The sequence below is a fragment of the Pantherophis guttatus genome, chromosome 11 (assembly GCF_059756535.1).
Source record: "Pantherophis guttatus breed Tessera chromosome 11, ASM5975653v1, whole genome shotgun sequence".
In the NCBI taxonomy this organism is placed as follows: Eukaryota; Metazoa; Chordata; class Lepidosauria; order Squamata; family Colubridae; genus Pantherophis; species Pantherophis guttatus.
Genome location: NC_142073.1, coordinates 12622576 through 12639218, shown reverse-complemented (window position 1 = coordinate 12639218; position 16643 = coordinate 12622576). Strand labels below are relative to the sequence as shown.

The following is a 16643-nucleotide window of genomic DNA, read 5'->3' as shown; positions in this document are numbered from 1 at the left end:
TAATTCAATTGAATAAATGTATTTGCTTCTTAGTCATTCTTTTCACATTTATTTTTTTTACAGATGGAATCGTAGGATGCACTTCCTTAAAAAGCCAATGCGATCCTTTTGAATGTATACAGTATCAACATGCAACATAATTGCACTTGGGCAAATAACGTTATCTTCAAATTTTAAGTCCTGGTGGAAAAGAGCCTGTTGTGTAAATCTCCAGATACAACAAAACAAGGACTCTTGCAAAGGAGCCGAAGTCACACATTTTAAACGACATACATTCAGCTTTTGTACATTTTCACTGAGGTTGGGTATTTCTGCTCTTTCCATTCTTCTGTAAAAGAGAAAAACGACACAAAGCTAAGCATATTAATCTTGTATCAATTACTCATTGCCTCTAATAGGGCTGTAGAGTTGAAGTAATCAAGGAAAGGTGTATGACTAGCTTTTCTTATTGGTTCCTCCATCACCATCTAAGATGACATTTCTTAGTCCTTCTAAACTGATTTATCTAACTAGTGCAGGAAGCTAGCACCCACCCCTCTCCTAGGAAAATGAGATGATGTAGGAAATATTAAAAGGGCAGAATATTTCCCCTAAAAGGGAGGCAGAAACTCAGCACCCACCCACCCTTCTCAATGGGCTATTAAGGCCTGGGCCAGCCTATTCTACTTAACAAAGAGCCTGTAGTACAGTGGACTAAAGCACTGTTATTAGCAGATTAACATCTACTGCTTGCAATTACTGCTGGTTCAAATCTCCCCAGGCTCAAGGTTGACTCAACCTTCCATCCTTTCAAAGGTAGGTGAAATGAGGACTCAGATTGTGGGGGCAATAAGCTGACTTTGTATAAATATACAAAAGAATGAAGGCTATTGCTTAACGCATTGTAAGCCGCCCTGAGTCTCCGGAGAAGGGCGGCATATAAATTAAAGCAAAAAAAAAAAAAAAATTCTACCTCCTTCTGGCAGAGCCATAATAGGAATCCCAAAGCCCTTTCATTACATCATCACCCAGCAAGAGTGAACCAAGTTTGGGATTTAGGACAGCCTACAGAGTTGCCCCTGCATGGCCCCATGAGAATCTGACAACCGATCAGAATACAAGCTCAAATTCAAAAGCTCAAGAGGACATAAAACTCAGGTGCTCTCAGCATTTCTTCCCTTTTTTTTTTTCCACCCAAGATCTTCAAGGCATGTGATCCTGTCCACCATTAAAACCATCTTTCCCAGCAGCCACCATGTTGCCGGTGTCTTTCTCCCCACTTGGAACTGAACCCAAAAGGACATTTCTTCCAACACTAGCTATTAACTTTAAGGCCTCTGCTACTCTCAATCCATGTAAATATAGCTATAAAACAATAACAACAACAAAATACCTGTAACTTGCAGTATTTCTTAGCAAGATCAACATTCGTCCGTCCTTTCTGAAATGGGTAGGCCCATAAAATTGAATTCCAATGATGCCCCATTTTCCTTACACCTTCCAAAAGATAACTTATTTCTTCTGAGGTAAAATCTTTCCTGATTCTCCTGTTCTTTAAAGTTGTTGTAGACCTATTTGATAGAGTTTCAGTATTCTGTATACTGCAGTATTCAGTATTCTGCAACAGTAATTAAAACAGCACACCAAGAGTTTTAAGTATAAGCCCTTTCAGCAAAGAACACTATCTGGTGTTAGAATTTATACCCAGATATTAATATACAAAACACTGATATTTAGATGTCCGTACCTCCTCTTCAAATGGATGGTTTTCATTCAGGTCCTGGTCTTGAAAGCTATAATTCTGTTTCATTGTTTGGTTCTTAGAATGTGCATCACATTGAAAATTTACTGTTTGAAACAAAACATTATTGACTTATTCAGACTGAAAATTACCACAGAATGGGGCTAAACTAGATATTACTACGAAGGATAAAGGTTCCTTGACACACCTAACTCTTTCGTAGTTGTTGAGCTTCTCTTGCAGCTGAATCTCTGGTCATTGTGATTACCACTATATGCAGAAGTATTCTTGTTAGCCATAATGGATCTTCTCAACTTCCTTTTATATTCCATCTCAGATTCAAGAATAATTTTGTGTTGTTCACACAGATATTGACAAGATTGTAGCGTCTTGCTAAAGTTTCGGCTATTTAAGGAAAGTCTTCCTATTCTACAACCTGAGAATATAATATTATAGAAATAAAATGTCACTGGTGCAAGACATTAAATTATTTAATATTTCTTATTTTATGCTTTAACTACATTGTGATAAATGCATCACTAAATCTAAAAAATCAATAGATCTACAGATACATTGCCCTATAGGTCAATTATATCCTCATAAAAAAGCCCAAAGAAGGACTTTTCTGCTAGGCAAGGAAGGAGCCAAATTATATAGTAGCAAACCCCCTCCACCCCAAACAAAAGGATGATATTGGTACATAGCCAGAGGGAGGGCAGCAGAGGTGATATTCAGCCGGTTCGCACCGGTTCGCGCAAATCGTTGGCAGAAATTTGGCCAACATCACCGAACCGGTAGCAATGGCCAGCTGGCCAACCCCTTGAATCGGTCCCCCAGTCGCCGTTCGCTCGCCCTAACCGCCATTTAATCGCCGCCATGTTCTTCACGCACACGCATTCCATTGCCTTGCAAGTCCAATGAGATGCGCGTGCGCAAAGAACATGGGGATGGCAGCAGCTTTTTCCACAACCTCCAATATCTTTTGGCGGCCTGCAGACAGCTGCCATTTCTTTGAGAGCCGCTAGGGGCCGCAGAAAACTCCGGTCACCTTGCCTTCCGGACTCTGGACCAGCCGCCGCAGAAGGTAAGCAGCCCAAACAAAGAGACGGTGGTGGGGGAGGAAGTGGGGGTAGGACCAGGGCCGCTAAAGGAAGGGAAACGACGGCCACTGGCGAAGAGAGGGCGGGGGTAGATAGATGGAAATTCCAAAATTTTTCCTACCTTTTCCTGTGGGCATGACCCCTGTGGAGGGGTCATATGACTAAGTGGACGTGGGCATGAGTGATGTCAAGTTGGCCACGCCCACTCAGTCACATGCTCCCCCCCACCTAGCCACGTCCACTGAACCTGTAGCGAAAATTTTTGAAACCCACCATTGGAGGGCAGTCTCAGAAAATTGTACTGATTATCCATGCCATCTTGCTATACCCATATTGATATGGCTAATATTAGGAATGTTGCACACACAGCCCTCCTAACAATTTTCGTTACTTTGGATAGGCAGGCTGGCTGGCTGAAATTGTATCACTACTTCTTAATGGGAAGTCAGTGGGACTTCCTTTTGAACAGAAAAATCTATGAGCATATTTTAATATGTTTTCTTTTTAATTACCTGAACATCTGAGTTCTCTTATTTTAGGGGGAACAGTCAGAATATGGCCCATTCCTCTGTTTGGGTTCCTTGGATATTGTAGCTCTTTGAAAAATAAAACATCTAATATGAAATGCAGTAATCAATGGATGTATTTACTTTTATATATTACCACTGTATTTAAAAGGAATTAAACTGAAATACTGTAATATACACCAACATATATAAAAACTAATTGCCAACTAACATTTCCAGATTAAATTTTTGATCTATCAATTTAATCACTAACTGTTATACTTAAGTTTCCTTTGTATGATACAGCAACACAGGGCTTACATTGTTAATATTTAGTTTACATATTGATTCTTCAAAAGATTGTTAACAAGAATTAGAACCATATTTTCAATATAAAGCAAACTTATTATTGTTGTAATAATATTCTATACATACTTAGCTCTTTTGAGTAGCATATCACAGTATGTAGCTGTGTACCTTTTAGCCATCCATACAAAAAATATATAATTTCTAAAAATCAAATTGAAATTAAAATATTTAGATAAATTATATTTACCTGAACGTGGAATCTTTTGCATTGGGCTTTTTATTACAAAATCTGGTTTCTTAAAAATGAATTCACTGAAAAGATTAAAAGAGTATTACTGAGAATTTTAGTTTGGAGATTTGACAGATGCCTCAAAAGTACTTCAATCTTTCATATCGCACCACTAACTGAGGAACATACAGTGTTCATTTATGGGTATCCACTCCATCTGAGTATGTCAAATGGTAAAACCAATGTTGTACTTTTGTGCCACAAACTCCATTTCATTTGTACACCCATGTAACACCATGACACACATGCACAAAGTGGGCAGGACTTGCATTGTGACAACACAATATTGCTTTATCACTCTGCTCAATTTGATGTTTCACATTCAAACTCAAATTTGGAAAATTCTCCCATCCTATAATTAATTTATTATTATATATATATATATTGGATTTCTATACCGCCCTTCTCCCTAAGGACTCAGGGCGGTGTACAGCCAGATTAAAAAAAACATGCAGAACAAATATTAAAAACAATTAAAAGATATATAAATTTGGCCCAATTAAAACTCATTTACCAATTAAAAACGTTTAAAACATTTAAAAACAGTTAAAAATTTCATCTTAAGCCAGCCCGGCTTGTTTAAATAAATGGGTTTTAAGGGCGCGACGGAAGGCACTGAGGTCTTGGATTCTCCTTATCTCTGGGGGGAGCTGATTCCAGAGGGTGGGAGCCCCCACAGAGAAGGCCCTCCCCCTGGGGGTCACCAGCCTGCATTGTTTGGCTGATGGCACCCCGAGGAGGCCCTCTCTGTGGGAGCGCACGGGTCGCTGGGAGGTCGTCGGTAGCAGCAGGCGGTCTCGCAGATAGCTAGGCCCTATGCCATGGAGCGCTTTAAAGGTGATAACCAACACCTTGAAGCGCACCCGGAAGACAACTGGGAGCCAGTGCAGCTCGCGCAGGAGCGGTGTTACATGGGAGCGCCATGCTGCTCCCGTCACTACCCGCGCTGCTGCGTTCTGGACCAGCTGGAGCCTCCGGGTGCTCCTCAAGGGGAGCCCCATGTAGAGAGCGTTGCAGTAGTCAAGGCGAGAGGTGACGAGGGCATGAGTGACTGTGCACAGGGAATCCCGATCAAGAAAGGGCCGCAACTGGCGAATCAGGCGAACCTGACAAAAGGTCCCCCTGGTTACAGCCGTCAGATGTTCCTCCAAGGACAGCTGCATATCCAGGAGGACTCCCAGATTGCGAGCCCTCTCTGTGGGGGCCAATGACTCGCCCCCAATAGTCAGTGATGGAGTCAACTGACTATATCGGGATGCCGGGAGCCACAGCCACTCAGTCTTGGAAGGGTTGAGCTTGAGCCTGTTCCTCCCCATCCAGACCCGTACAGCCTCCAGGCACTGGGACATCACTTCAAGGGCATCGTTGGGGTGGCCTGGGGTGGAGATGTACAGCTGGGTGTCATCAGCGTACTGGTGGTATCTCACCCCAAAGCCACGGATGATCTCACCCAGCGGCTTCACATAAATGTTGAACAGAAGGGGCGAGAGGACCTTCTCGCTGATATGTGAGGAAAAATTCACAGAATAGCACACATTGTTCCTGTATGTGGCATTATCTAGAAGTCATGAATTATCATAAAAGAGACAAATTGATTTCTATCTTTGAGAGAAACATTTAGATAACAAAGTTTCCCATACAATTTAGGATAAAATTCTAGGCTGTTCAGAATTCATCCCAAAACTTAAAATGGAATTAGATCAGTGGTGGGTTGCCCCCAGTTCGGACCAGTTCGCAAGAACCGGTAGTAAAACCAGAGGGAGGCCCCATCCACCATCCTGGATGTCATCATCGGCGATCTGTGCATGTGCATGCGTGATCCAGTTGCGAACCAATAGTAAAGGTAAATAGAACCCACCCCTGAATTAGATAGTATAAGGGGCCCTTTATCACTTAAAATAACTGGATCTATCCTAAGCATAACTAAATCTGGAAGCAACCCAATATGAAATTTCCATCTGAAAATCTGATTTACTATTAAGAACAAACTAACAAGCCAGCTTTAGACAGAAGATCCTAGGTACAGTACCTTGCTTGGGCATCACCTTTCCTAAAATCACAAAAACTGTTTTTATTTGTAATATAAGCTTCATTTATGATGGGTGCTGTCGTTTTTTCAGCTGCATAAAGAAGATTATTGTGATCATTTTGAGCGAGTGAAGCATCAGTTGAATTCCTAATGGCAGACTTCAATTGTTCTCTACTAGAAGTAATCTTATCAAATTTAGAAGTATTCTGCACTTTAGAAATAGTATTTTGTAGTGGGCATTTCATTTCTGAATATATTTTGCTGTTCTCTGAAAGCTGCTTGCTGGAATTTGTTCGACGATGTTGGGTCATAGCCTGCAGAAACGTTTCTTGAGGGGTATCCTCATCAATTAATATTTCTCTTCTGATACTTTCCTATGTTTAAAAACAGCAGGGAAATGAAACAAATGCATAGACAAAAAGCAAAGCTGCAGGATAGGACCAGGCCCAACATGACTGTAGATGTTAAACAGAACTACCATAAGCAAACGTTACACCTTCTGTTTGACTATAAAAACAACAGGAAAGCCAGTGCAAAACTGCTTTCAATAAAGCTCATATGGATATACGGTAATCCATTAATTTAGTACCATGATGGAATATTTATCTTAGCAGTAACTACTTTCAAGAAATCAAACTTATATGTAAAAGAATACCCAAAATACCTAGAAGGGGCCATCAAGCACTGACTAACAGGAGAATGGAATTTCATTTTTTAAATGCAAATGAGCATAGCTCGTTGAGTTATTACCATACTCTTTGGACTATAAGACGCACCGGAGTATAAGATGCATCTTAGTTTTGGGGGAGGAAAATAAGAAAAAAACTGATTGACTGGTGGATGGCCTCCTGGAATACCCCCGATCAGCTGTTCTCAGAGGTGAACTTTAGCAACAGGTTCGTTGGTTGTGAGTTCTGCACCTTGCTTTTTTTCCAGCCTCTGAAATCTCTGTTTCAGAGGCTTTTTTTTCTGCCTCTGAAACCACCCTTTAAAGAGGCTTTTTTCAGCTTCTGAAACCTCTGTTTCAGGGGCTGGGCAGGGCTACATTCGGTGTATAAGACGCACCCAGATTTTCACCCTCTTTTAGTGGGGAAAAAGGTGCGTTTTATACTCTGAAAAATACAGTAATTCCAAGAATTGAAAGACTGGAATAAAACAATACAATTAGATTCTACTGAGAATGTCAGGAGAGGCTTTCTGATTTTGATAGATTTCCTCAACTACTACGAGAGAGAGAGAGAGAAAGAAAGAAAGAAAGAAAGAAAGAAAGAAAGAAAAAACCTCTTGTTCATTTTCAAGCCCTTTGATTCTGTATAAAATTTGCTTTGCTTCGTTCCAATAATCTTCAAGAATCCTTTCTTTGTTCTGCCAATCTACTTCCAATATTCTTCTTTCATCCTCTTGGAATGAATGCTGATTCATCTTCCCCGACAATTTTTCAGCTTGTGAAAAAGAATAGAAACAATCGTTTCACAGAAATAAAGATATATATTTTATAATAAAGACTTAATGCATTACATCCGTCACCATCTCATGTGTAACATATTTAAGGTTTGATTTGTATCAAATAAAATATTTTATTCACACAAGAAACCGCCCAAATGACCAAAATGGGTTGTTTAATAGCAGTTTCTTGATCCAAGCATCTCAGGATGAAATCTTCTTCTCCAATCATAGAGTTTTAGCATAGGATAAAACTACTGAGGGCATCGCATTAAATGCCACTAGAAGAATGTTAGAAACATTTGTTAATTTATAGCACTGCTTTCACAAAAACACATTCTCAATCACAAAATTAAACTTATTATAAAATGATACTTTACAATCTATATATTGGAAGACAGTCTAACAAATACCATTAGTTTCAGCCTAAAGAACTGATTTTGCAACAGGTTCACATACTGAGCACTTGGATACAGTTGTTACTTCTGAATTTAACCAAGCAAGTGACTATTTAGATGCAGATACAGAAATCAAAATAATGATAATCTTACTCATCTGTTTGCAGTTTTGCAACACAAAGGTAGCAGCTTTATTTAGTTCGTCATCCTGCGTTTCAGTTAGTGCTTGAATCATAAGTGGAAGGCCATTGTTCTTAACCAGAGCATATTGATTTTCCTCTAAAAAAAAATCAGCCCCAGTAAACATATTTGTTCAAACTGTAAAATTAAGATCATCTGAAAACATCTTTACAAGAAAAAGCAATTGATTCTGAGTTTTTCATCACAACTTTGCTTAATCAGAAACATGTGCTCTCACTTACTTCAATACTCAAACTATCAGTAAGGTCTAAAATTTAAAGTCACATCTTGCTATCACTGCCAACTTGCCATCAGCAGTTTATTGTTAGGATATATAATAAACTCAAGAATTTATATTAGCTTAGAACTACAAAAGTTATCCAGAAAAAAAAATAATCCAAAAAGTTATTGTAAAAGATAGTTACAGAGTTGAGTTACACATCAACCAATATATATTATTTAAGGTGTTTTATGGACCACTACCTTGTAGTTTGTAAATTGCAGTTGATGGCTTATGTTGCACAAATCTAGCCACTTTTAGTTTATTTAATAAGCCATTTTAAGCTAACTGTAGCATACTATTATGTGTAAAAAAAATCAGTAGTAGTTCAAAGCAGGGGTGGGCTGTTGGGGGTTCGAAGGGGTTCGGGAAAACCTCTAGCTAAGATTCTGTGCAGTTCAGAGAACCCCCAAATCCCACTCCTGGCTGGCCCCGCCCCGCCCACCCCTCCCAGGAGTCTCCTCGCGGCCCATTTTGGATGCAGGTAAGTGCAGGGCATGTGAGGGGAGGACAAAAAAATGGCCCTGCTGTTTCTGGCCTCCAGAGGGCCTCTGGAGCCTGGGGAGGTCATTTTTGCCCTCCCGGAGGCTTGAGGAAAGCCTCCAGAGCCCAGGGAGGGCAAGGTGCATGCAGAGGCTTGGGGAGGGCAAAAAATGGGCCTATAAGAAGTTCAGGAAGGCTGGAAACGGGCATATTTCTGGCCTCTGGAGGGCCTCCAGAGCCTGAGGAGGCCGTTTTTGCCCTCCCAGAGAAACGCAGAAATGCTCCCCCACCCCACCATGGTGCCCCCATGGCAACGCCCACCCAGCAACCGGGCAGAGAACCCCTTGCTAAAATTTTTGAAGCCCACCCCTGGTTCAAAGTACACAGTACATATTTTGGCAGAGGTCAGACATGAGAATGATTCCTATGATTCCACAGTTTGTAAAGCTAACTAAAAGCACAATTCCTAGATATTGTCAAATCCTACTTCTGTCTGCTCAGAACTTCTCCCTCAGATAAACACACGCACAATTGCAAATTGTCCCATTTAGGGCTCCACGTTCTATTAAATTGTTGGAATGACTTCATACTTATATTTTATTGGACTCACGTCACTAGGAACTTCCAATGTTTTATTTTGGCTGATTTTTCCATTTAGATGAAAGCTAAATGCAGCTTGAAAAAATCAAACATAGATTATCAATATCAGATTTGGTCATTCTTGTTTATTGTTATAAACTACATGTTGAAATTCGAATGCAGTCTACACCTCAACGCAGCATTCACTACCCTCAAATAAATGATATATAATTAAGAATCTTACCACAGACTTCTGTACAATGTCCAAGAGTAAGTATAATGCTGAATCGCTCTCCTGAGTCCAAAATGTTGTAAGAAAGCAGTTTTAGTAGATTAGGCACAATGTTATACTTTGGTAAATGAATGCCAACTGCAGCTGCAAATACAAAATAATTTTTTAAAAATGCCTCTTTAGGTATACAATAGAATGAAACCACATACAAAGTTGTACATTTGGAAGAGTTGTACATTTAGAAGAACCTTCTGTATCATTGCTTCCAGTTTTTTCAAACTTTCTCTCTGGAGCAAATGTTACTATATGTGCACAGTAGCCAAGATAAACACAAGGATATAGCAATAGCACTTAGACTTACCATATATACCGCTTTACAGTGCTTTACAGCCCGTTCTAAGCGGTTTACAGAGTCAGCCTATTGCCCCCAACAATCTGGGTCCTCATTTTACCCACCTCGGAAGGATGGAAGGCTGAGTCAACCTTGAGCCTGGTGAAATTCGATCTGCCAAATTGCAGGCAGCCTTCAGTACTGCATTCTAACCACTGCACCACCGTGGCTCATATAAGAAGTGAAAATACAGATAGTTTTCAACTTACAACCACATAGTGAGACCAAAACTTCCATTGTGAAGTAAGGTGGTCAATAAGTGAATTATACCTGACGTTATGACATTTTCGTTGCCATAGTCATTAAGCGAATGGCTTAATGTGGTTGTTAACAGGATGCATGGTCATTAAACAAACCCAGCTTCTATTGATTGTCAAAAGCCAGCTGGAAGGTTGTAAATGACAATCACATAACCCTGAGAAGTGGCAACTGTCACAAATACATGCTGGTTAACGAGTGCCTAAATTTAGACCATGTGACCATGAGGATGCTACCATGTCGTAAGTGCGAAGATCTGTTGTCACTTTTTTCAGTGCTGTTGTAACTGTAACCGGTCTCTAAATGAATGGTCGAAGGATTATCTGTACATTGAAGGAGATCTGGGAGATCTCTTATGCCTCTTGCAGCATTCCTAATGTAGCTGAAAGTCTTTCAAGCATATTTGCAATTGTTTCAGAGAAAGTCAAAAAGCAAAACAGATCCTAGCAATAAGATCAACAGATAAGATTATCTGTTACTATTAAGACAGTGAATTGAATATTAAACCCACACACAGAACACACTATGCAATTAACAGTAAGTTTACGAACAGAAACTACTTACCGTTATTAGCAATGCAGGCATCCAATGTTTTTGTCACCACTACAGCAAGTTTTATATTTGTATTGTTCCCCAATGAACCGTGTATCAGTTTGAGAAGAAGCTCATCCAAAACAGCTAATCCTCCAATAGAAATAAAAAAAATCTGTGTTCTTGCTTGAAAAAAAAATCCCAAACAATAAACAATTATCAGATTGCTTTAAGATACAGATGTTTAAAGTTACAGACATTATAAAGTTAAACAGATTTGGAGAGGGGAATAATATTTAATTAGCTCTTTGATTATGTTAAAGCAGATAAATAAAACAAAATCCTAAATCAAAATTTTAAAAAATCTCTAAAGGAATCTCAAATAACCTCAGTTGTAACCGCATTTATAACTGAGATACGTGAACAAGTCCAAAATGTGTAACTGATGTACACAAAACTAGTTTATTCCATAGCTTCACACAAAAGATTCATAAAACAAGTACAGTGGGAAGCTATAAGAAATATTAATATTCTCATATGACCTTAAATTTTTAAGATTTAAATCTTAAAAATTTAGATTTCTAAATAACTTTTTTCTGAATAACTCATGTTTGGCTTGCACAACGCATCAAATCATGCCTTTTGTAGCCTTTAAATCTCCTTTTTGCTATCCCTAATCCCCTTCAGTGGCATTGCCAAATTTTGGATTTCACTATTTTTAGAAAGGAAATGGAAACCGTAGCATTAACTTAAAACCAACTTAATATGAGAAAGAAAAATCACACAATTAAACAAAAAAAAAAAAAAGGAAAGAAAAATATATGCCAGCGTTGCTGCACCACATCGCTTACTTCACATCATCAGTTTGCTTATTGCAAATTTCATCCTCTCAAAATCACATTAGAGTTTCTGTCGCACATCCGGACACTCTATCTCTTTTCTCCCTACTTAGGAATGATATTTTATTCCACAGAATAAACATTTTCATAGTGTGTATTTTTAGATACTTACAATTATTTGCAACAGTGAGCCCAATGAATGAACATATTGGACGAATTATCTCAGCCTTCATACTACTTTGCAGCCAATCTTTTGCATACGGAAAAACCAAACTACAAGCTTTCTGATTTTCCTCTGGAAGGGAACAAAGTGTGCATTGAACAGTAGCCATTTGTCATCCCCTCCCATCTATATAGAAAGAAGAAGAAAGAAGAAAGAGAAGGAAAAGGAAAAGAAGGAGGATAAGAAGAGGAGGAGGAGGAGGAGGAGGAGGAGGGGGAGGAAATGCTTGATAAACTAATTACCATTCTGAGGATTGTTGACACATACACAAAGATTACTACAAACTGAAGACCACAGGTGATACTGATCAATTTTATGATCAAAAAGGTTCATTTGAGATTCGGAAGGAATTACTCTGTTCAAGAAAATAGATGGCATATAATGAAAAAAGTCATTTGGGTCTATAAAAATTACTTTTTAATTGAATTTTTTTGGGGTTAATTTACCTGAATAACTGTAGCAGAATATCGAGGCATCCAGATTCTCTCACATGTGTTTGTCCACTGTCTATATTTTTAAATAATTTTTTTTAAAAAATAAATAGAACAAATATTAAGCAACTAATAATGAAATCTAATGAATGTTTTCAAAGTTTCAACATTTTACCTAAAACAAACTAGGATTTCTGATTCATACCAAAGAGCCCCAATTAGATGGGAACTAATCTTAGTAGATCTCATATTGTTAAGTGAGGACTGCCTGTATATGTGTTTGAATAATTTCTTTATACATGAAGAAGAAAAAAAATCTTACTATTATTTGAAACCAGCACCAGTAAGACATATACAGACATTCTTTTCAAATTCATTCTTGAATCCTTATTAGTTAAAAATGTATGAAGATCCTTAAATAATTCAGCTGTGCATAACATCTGTTGGCAGAACACTAAAAAAAATAAATATAATGTGAATAAGACTATATTGCATCACATTAATTGTTAAATACAATCGAATTTCCCAATAATTATGCATTATTGCCCCCAATAACCCAGATTGTTTGGGGGCAAATATTATGGCATTGTAAACCACCAGAGAGTGCTATAAAACACTATGGGACAGTATATAAGTTTAAGTGCTGGTATTATTGCTGTAATTGAGCAAATATAGGAATTATAACCACTATTCTCACCTACCTAATGGAACTTACTTTTCAGAAATATGGCTAGAACTACCGGTACATTATAATGGTAGCTTTGGGAACATAAAATATTTTAATTTATTCAAGTGCAGAAATTATACCCAATTTTTGTTGAACTTTACATTGAAGTTCAGAGTGCAACATTATTCACACACTCTTGAGAGTAGTTCTAAATAGATAACAATAGGATTGTATTCTAAGAGTGTTTTCGGTGAGATTTAGGGAGCCTGTTTTGATGGGAGTTCAAGTAAGTGAATAGAATAGAATAGAATAGAATAGAATAGAATAGAATAGAATAGAATAGAATAGAATAGAATTCTTTATTGGCCAAGTGAGATTGGACACATAAGGAATTTGTCTTAGGTGTATATGCTCTCAGTGTACATAAGGAGAATAAAATACGTTCATCAAGAATAAAAAAAAAGTTCATAGCAACCATGACTCCAAGTACTTATTTCATTTATACATCTCTTTATTAACATTTGCAAAATCACGTATGAGTTTAAAGGTGCATTGATATTAAATCAACCAGAATGATGAAGTATTTTCATAGCATTTGCTCAATATTTAAGTTCTTTAATTTTCCTTCTGTGAAAAACAAAAGCTGACATTTAAACATCTGGTGATGTTTAAAATATATCTGGCTCACCATCTTCTCCCACTCCATCTGAGCTACATAGAGATTTCCTTAATAAAATTATTTTTCAGGTGATCAGATTTTAGATAAACAGTAAAATATTTATAAATGTAGAGTTTATTGTACTGATCGTCAAAAATGTTATCAATAAAAACAAAGGATTCTGTAAATACATGAAAGAATTATATAATGAGAATGAAATTGTGTCTTACCATTATTCTCAGCTAAACCTCCTAATGTAAATAAAGCAGCTTCTTGAACCAAACTGTGCACGTGTGACTTTGCAAGATTCCATACAAACATCAAACCACCTATTTCTCTAAAATAATCACAGGCAGCACCTGTAGCAAAAACAGATCCGGTGAATAGCAGATGATGTTTTAAAATAAAATTTATTTCCATACTAATAATCCCAATGAGCAAAACAAACCCAATAGACCTACAATTCTAAAACTCAGTAGCTTACTATTTTGTTGACAAACCGAATAAATAGTAACCAAGGCTTGCTTTTGAGAAGCTGGATGATCCATTTGATACTTAAGACATTCAAGGAGTAAATTCAGATCCGTTTTCATATCTGAAAAGATAAAACAATAATTTCAGAATATTTAGAATCCTTTTTAAAAAAAAGTTGTCAATGGTAGAATCTTGTCATCTGTAACAGCCAATTGCACTAATGTTAAGAATGCCAACAATATTCCAAACAATTATTAGTTAGTGTACTGAGTAGAATTTTTTTTAAATAAATGGGAACTGCTGTTGTTAATCCATGTTTTTATGTACGTGGAATTTGAACTTGCGTTTGCATTCAAAAAAATGCAAAGAACATGCAGAAAAAGTTGTGAATACACAGAGCAGATTTAATACCATCCTTTAATGTATTGTGTCTGTGCTAATCTTACCACAATTAATTTTCTGTTCTTTTCCATTTTCCATTTTGATTGTATTTTTTCTCAGCTTTTATCTATAATAAAGAAGGTGGAGAAGAAATAAAACACAAGTTAATTTCTTCATTAGAAATAAAAAATTAGGGAAAAAAAGTTATACAAAATATATTCACTTTACCAATTTTTTTTTTATCATTTCTATCCCAATTCTCAGTATAGGATACAAAATTAAATATCCAAAACTTCCCTTATAGACAGAGTAGCTTTACAAAACACCCAGGCTTGGTCTGGGGCATCTGCAGTCCAAAATGTTGAAATGGAGGTATAAAAAAACAGGTAGATCTGGTACCTGGAATTTTATGCTTCATTATTAGCATTTTAAAAAGGCAATGTCAGCATTTTTAACACGGTAGCCCAGGCCTCTTTTCTAATTTTAAAAAAGCATTTTTTTTCCTTCATATTCAAGACCATTTCTTTTGGTATGCAAGAACTTGCCTTTTCAACAATTAAACAACAGAAAACCTTAAATACACTTGCAAGACGCAAACCTCTCTGGAAAAGGGAATAATTTAATTTATAGTTTAACCCATAAATTTGCCACTCCTAGACTGTTACCTAGAAGCAACGTTTTCTATTGATCAATTCTCACATATAATCCATGTCTTCGTTTGAGCACTTGCTTTCTAACGTATCGCATATACCAAATATATGTATAAATTGTCTCTGTACCCTATAAAAAGACTTGACCCTCCTCCTCAATAAATGCTTTTTACTTTGCCTGAATTACTTGGCGATTGGCATTTTCAGGTAGGCGAAAAAGCCTCCTTTGCAACGATTAAAAAGTGGTTTGTCTCTCAGATTCAGAGAATGGGGTCCTCAGTTCCATGCCATTCAGGGCGCCTGCATTTCAAGGCAACAAAGTCAAGATGGCAGCATAGAAACGAAACAAAACAGGTGGAACTTCAAAGGGGAATATTGTGTCCGCCATCTTGACTTTTTTTACTTTTTTGGGCTGGATTATAAACGAATTAAGTGCCAATAAAGCAGCCATATTAGGACATCATGAGACATGCGAATCCAGTAAAAGGGGCCTGTCAGCCCTCTTTAACTGAAAACGTCTTTCTTGAAGAATTAAAATGGATATTTGAGGGTCAAAACCATACACTTTTTCCCACTTTAACGATATAGAGATGTTCGATGCCATCCAGTTAAAAACAGGATGAGACTGAATCAATTCTGAGAATATCTTCCATTAGAATTGAAGGCCTGACTTTCTCTAATTGCAAAATGGGGTGCTTTTCTGAAATAATTGCATAAATAAGTGCCGCCAAGGCCGGAAAAAAAAAAAAAAAGACATCTCTAGGTACTACTCCGAAGAATTTTATTCATGTTTCTTCCCAATAGTGCCTTATTTTACCCAGGCCTTCAATGCCGTGGGTTGTTTTGAAGGTCATTTGTACTAAATCTGTTTAAAATGAACACGCCTCTGCCTCCCACGTGTGCAAACATCCCTCTCCCACCAAGCTGCTTATGTCAGGGGTGGGCAACTGTGGCCCTTTTACAACCTGTGGACTTCAACTCCCAGAATTCTTGGCTTGGCTCCCAGACAGCTTGGCTGTCTCAGGAATTCTGGGAGTTGAAGTCCACAGGTTGTAAAAGGGCCACAGTTGCCCATCCCTGGCTTATGTCATTCAATAGTAGCCCACCCCTCCAGGTAAACTGGAACTACAAGTCCCAGCATTCTTAGCTCCAGCACCCACTGCTCAGCTGGCTGGGAGGGAGGTCCAACCACGAAGCAAATGATAAGCTAGCTTTCAAATTTGCCTCTGGTCTCGGCCGAAAGGAATCTGCAGGAACTTCCAGCATTAGGCACCTTGGTGTGGCCTTTACAAGTCTGAACACTTCGTCTCTTTCTTGTTCACCTGTGTAAAATTTGTGCATTTTTTTCCCCTGGAGGGAAGCAATGATGGCAGATCCTTTTCCTACCCAAGGAATGGGCTCTGTATGAGAACACAAACAGGCTGCCTGGGATGTTCCACTACACACTCAGTGCAGTGAGGCTGCAATTTTGTCTCCTGTACTGGTTATCCTCCATTTATGACCACAATTGGGATCGAATTTTCTTTTACCAATGACCCATAACGTCCTTTCGAAGGTAGATCACCCAATTTTCAAACTTAGTGTGCAGCTAC

The 16643-nt window shown here is 38.0% G+C and overlaps 1 protein-coding gene across 2 annotated transcripts; it reads right to left on the bottom strand.

The window, feature by feature from the left end:
- Positions 1–7: 7 nt before the first annotated feature.
- Positions 8–16031, bottom strand: TERB1 (telomere repeat binding bouquet formation protein 1). 2 transcript variants are annotated; one of them, XM_087877292.1, is made up of 19 exons: positions 15067–16031; positions 14467–14528; positions 14031–14141; positions 13777–13905; positions 12544–12675; positions 12237–12297; positions 12033–12145; positions 11740–11862; positions 10762–10914; positions 9561–9692; positions 7948–8073; positions 7235–7395; positions 5954–6327; positions 3883–3947; positions 3333–3416; positions 1929–2156; positions 1727–1827; positions 1373–1597; positions 8–328 (listed from the first exon to the last, which is right to left on the bottom strand). In XM_087877292.1, the coding sequence occupies exons 2-19, from the start codon at positions 14498–14500 to the stop codon at positions 293–295; spliced, it is 2388 nt and encodes a 795-aa protein (XP_087733418.1). In that variant the 5' UTR covers positions 14501–14528; positions 15067–16031; the 3' UTR covers positions 8–292. The 2 variants fall into 2 exon arrangements, with proteins under 2 accessions (XP_087733418.1, XP_060551046.2); XM_060695063.2 differs by having other exon boundaries at positions 3333–3434; positions 15181–15271.
- Between the last annotated feature and the right edge of the window lie 612 nt (positions 16032–16643).

Bases quoted from the DNA above. Each gene is read 5' to 3' on its own strand.
- TERB1 (XM_060695063.2), bottom strand. From the start codon at position 14,500: ATGGAAAATGGAAAAGAACAGAAAATTAATTGTG. The intron at 9,693-10,761 runs GTAAGTAGTTTC...TTGTATTTGCAG, and splicing joins TGCCTGCATTGCTAATAACG to CTGCAGTTGGCATTCATTTA. The intron at 3,435-3,882 runs GTAAATATAATT...ATTTCATATTAG, and splicing joins GCAAAAGATTCCACGTTCAG to ATGTTTTATTTTTCAAAGAG.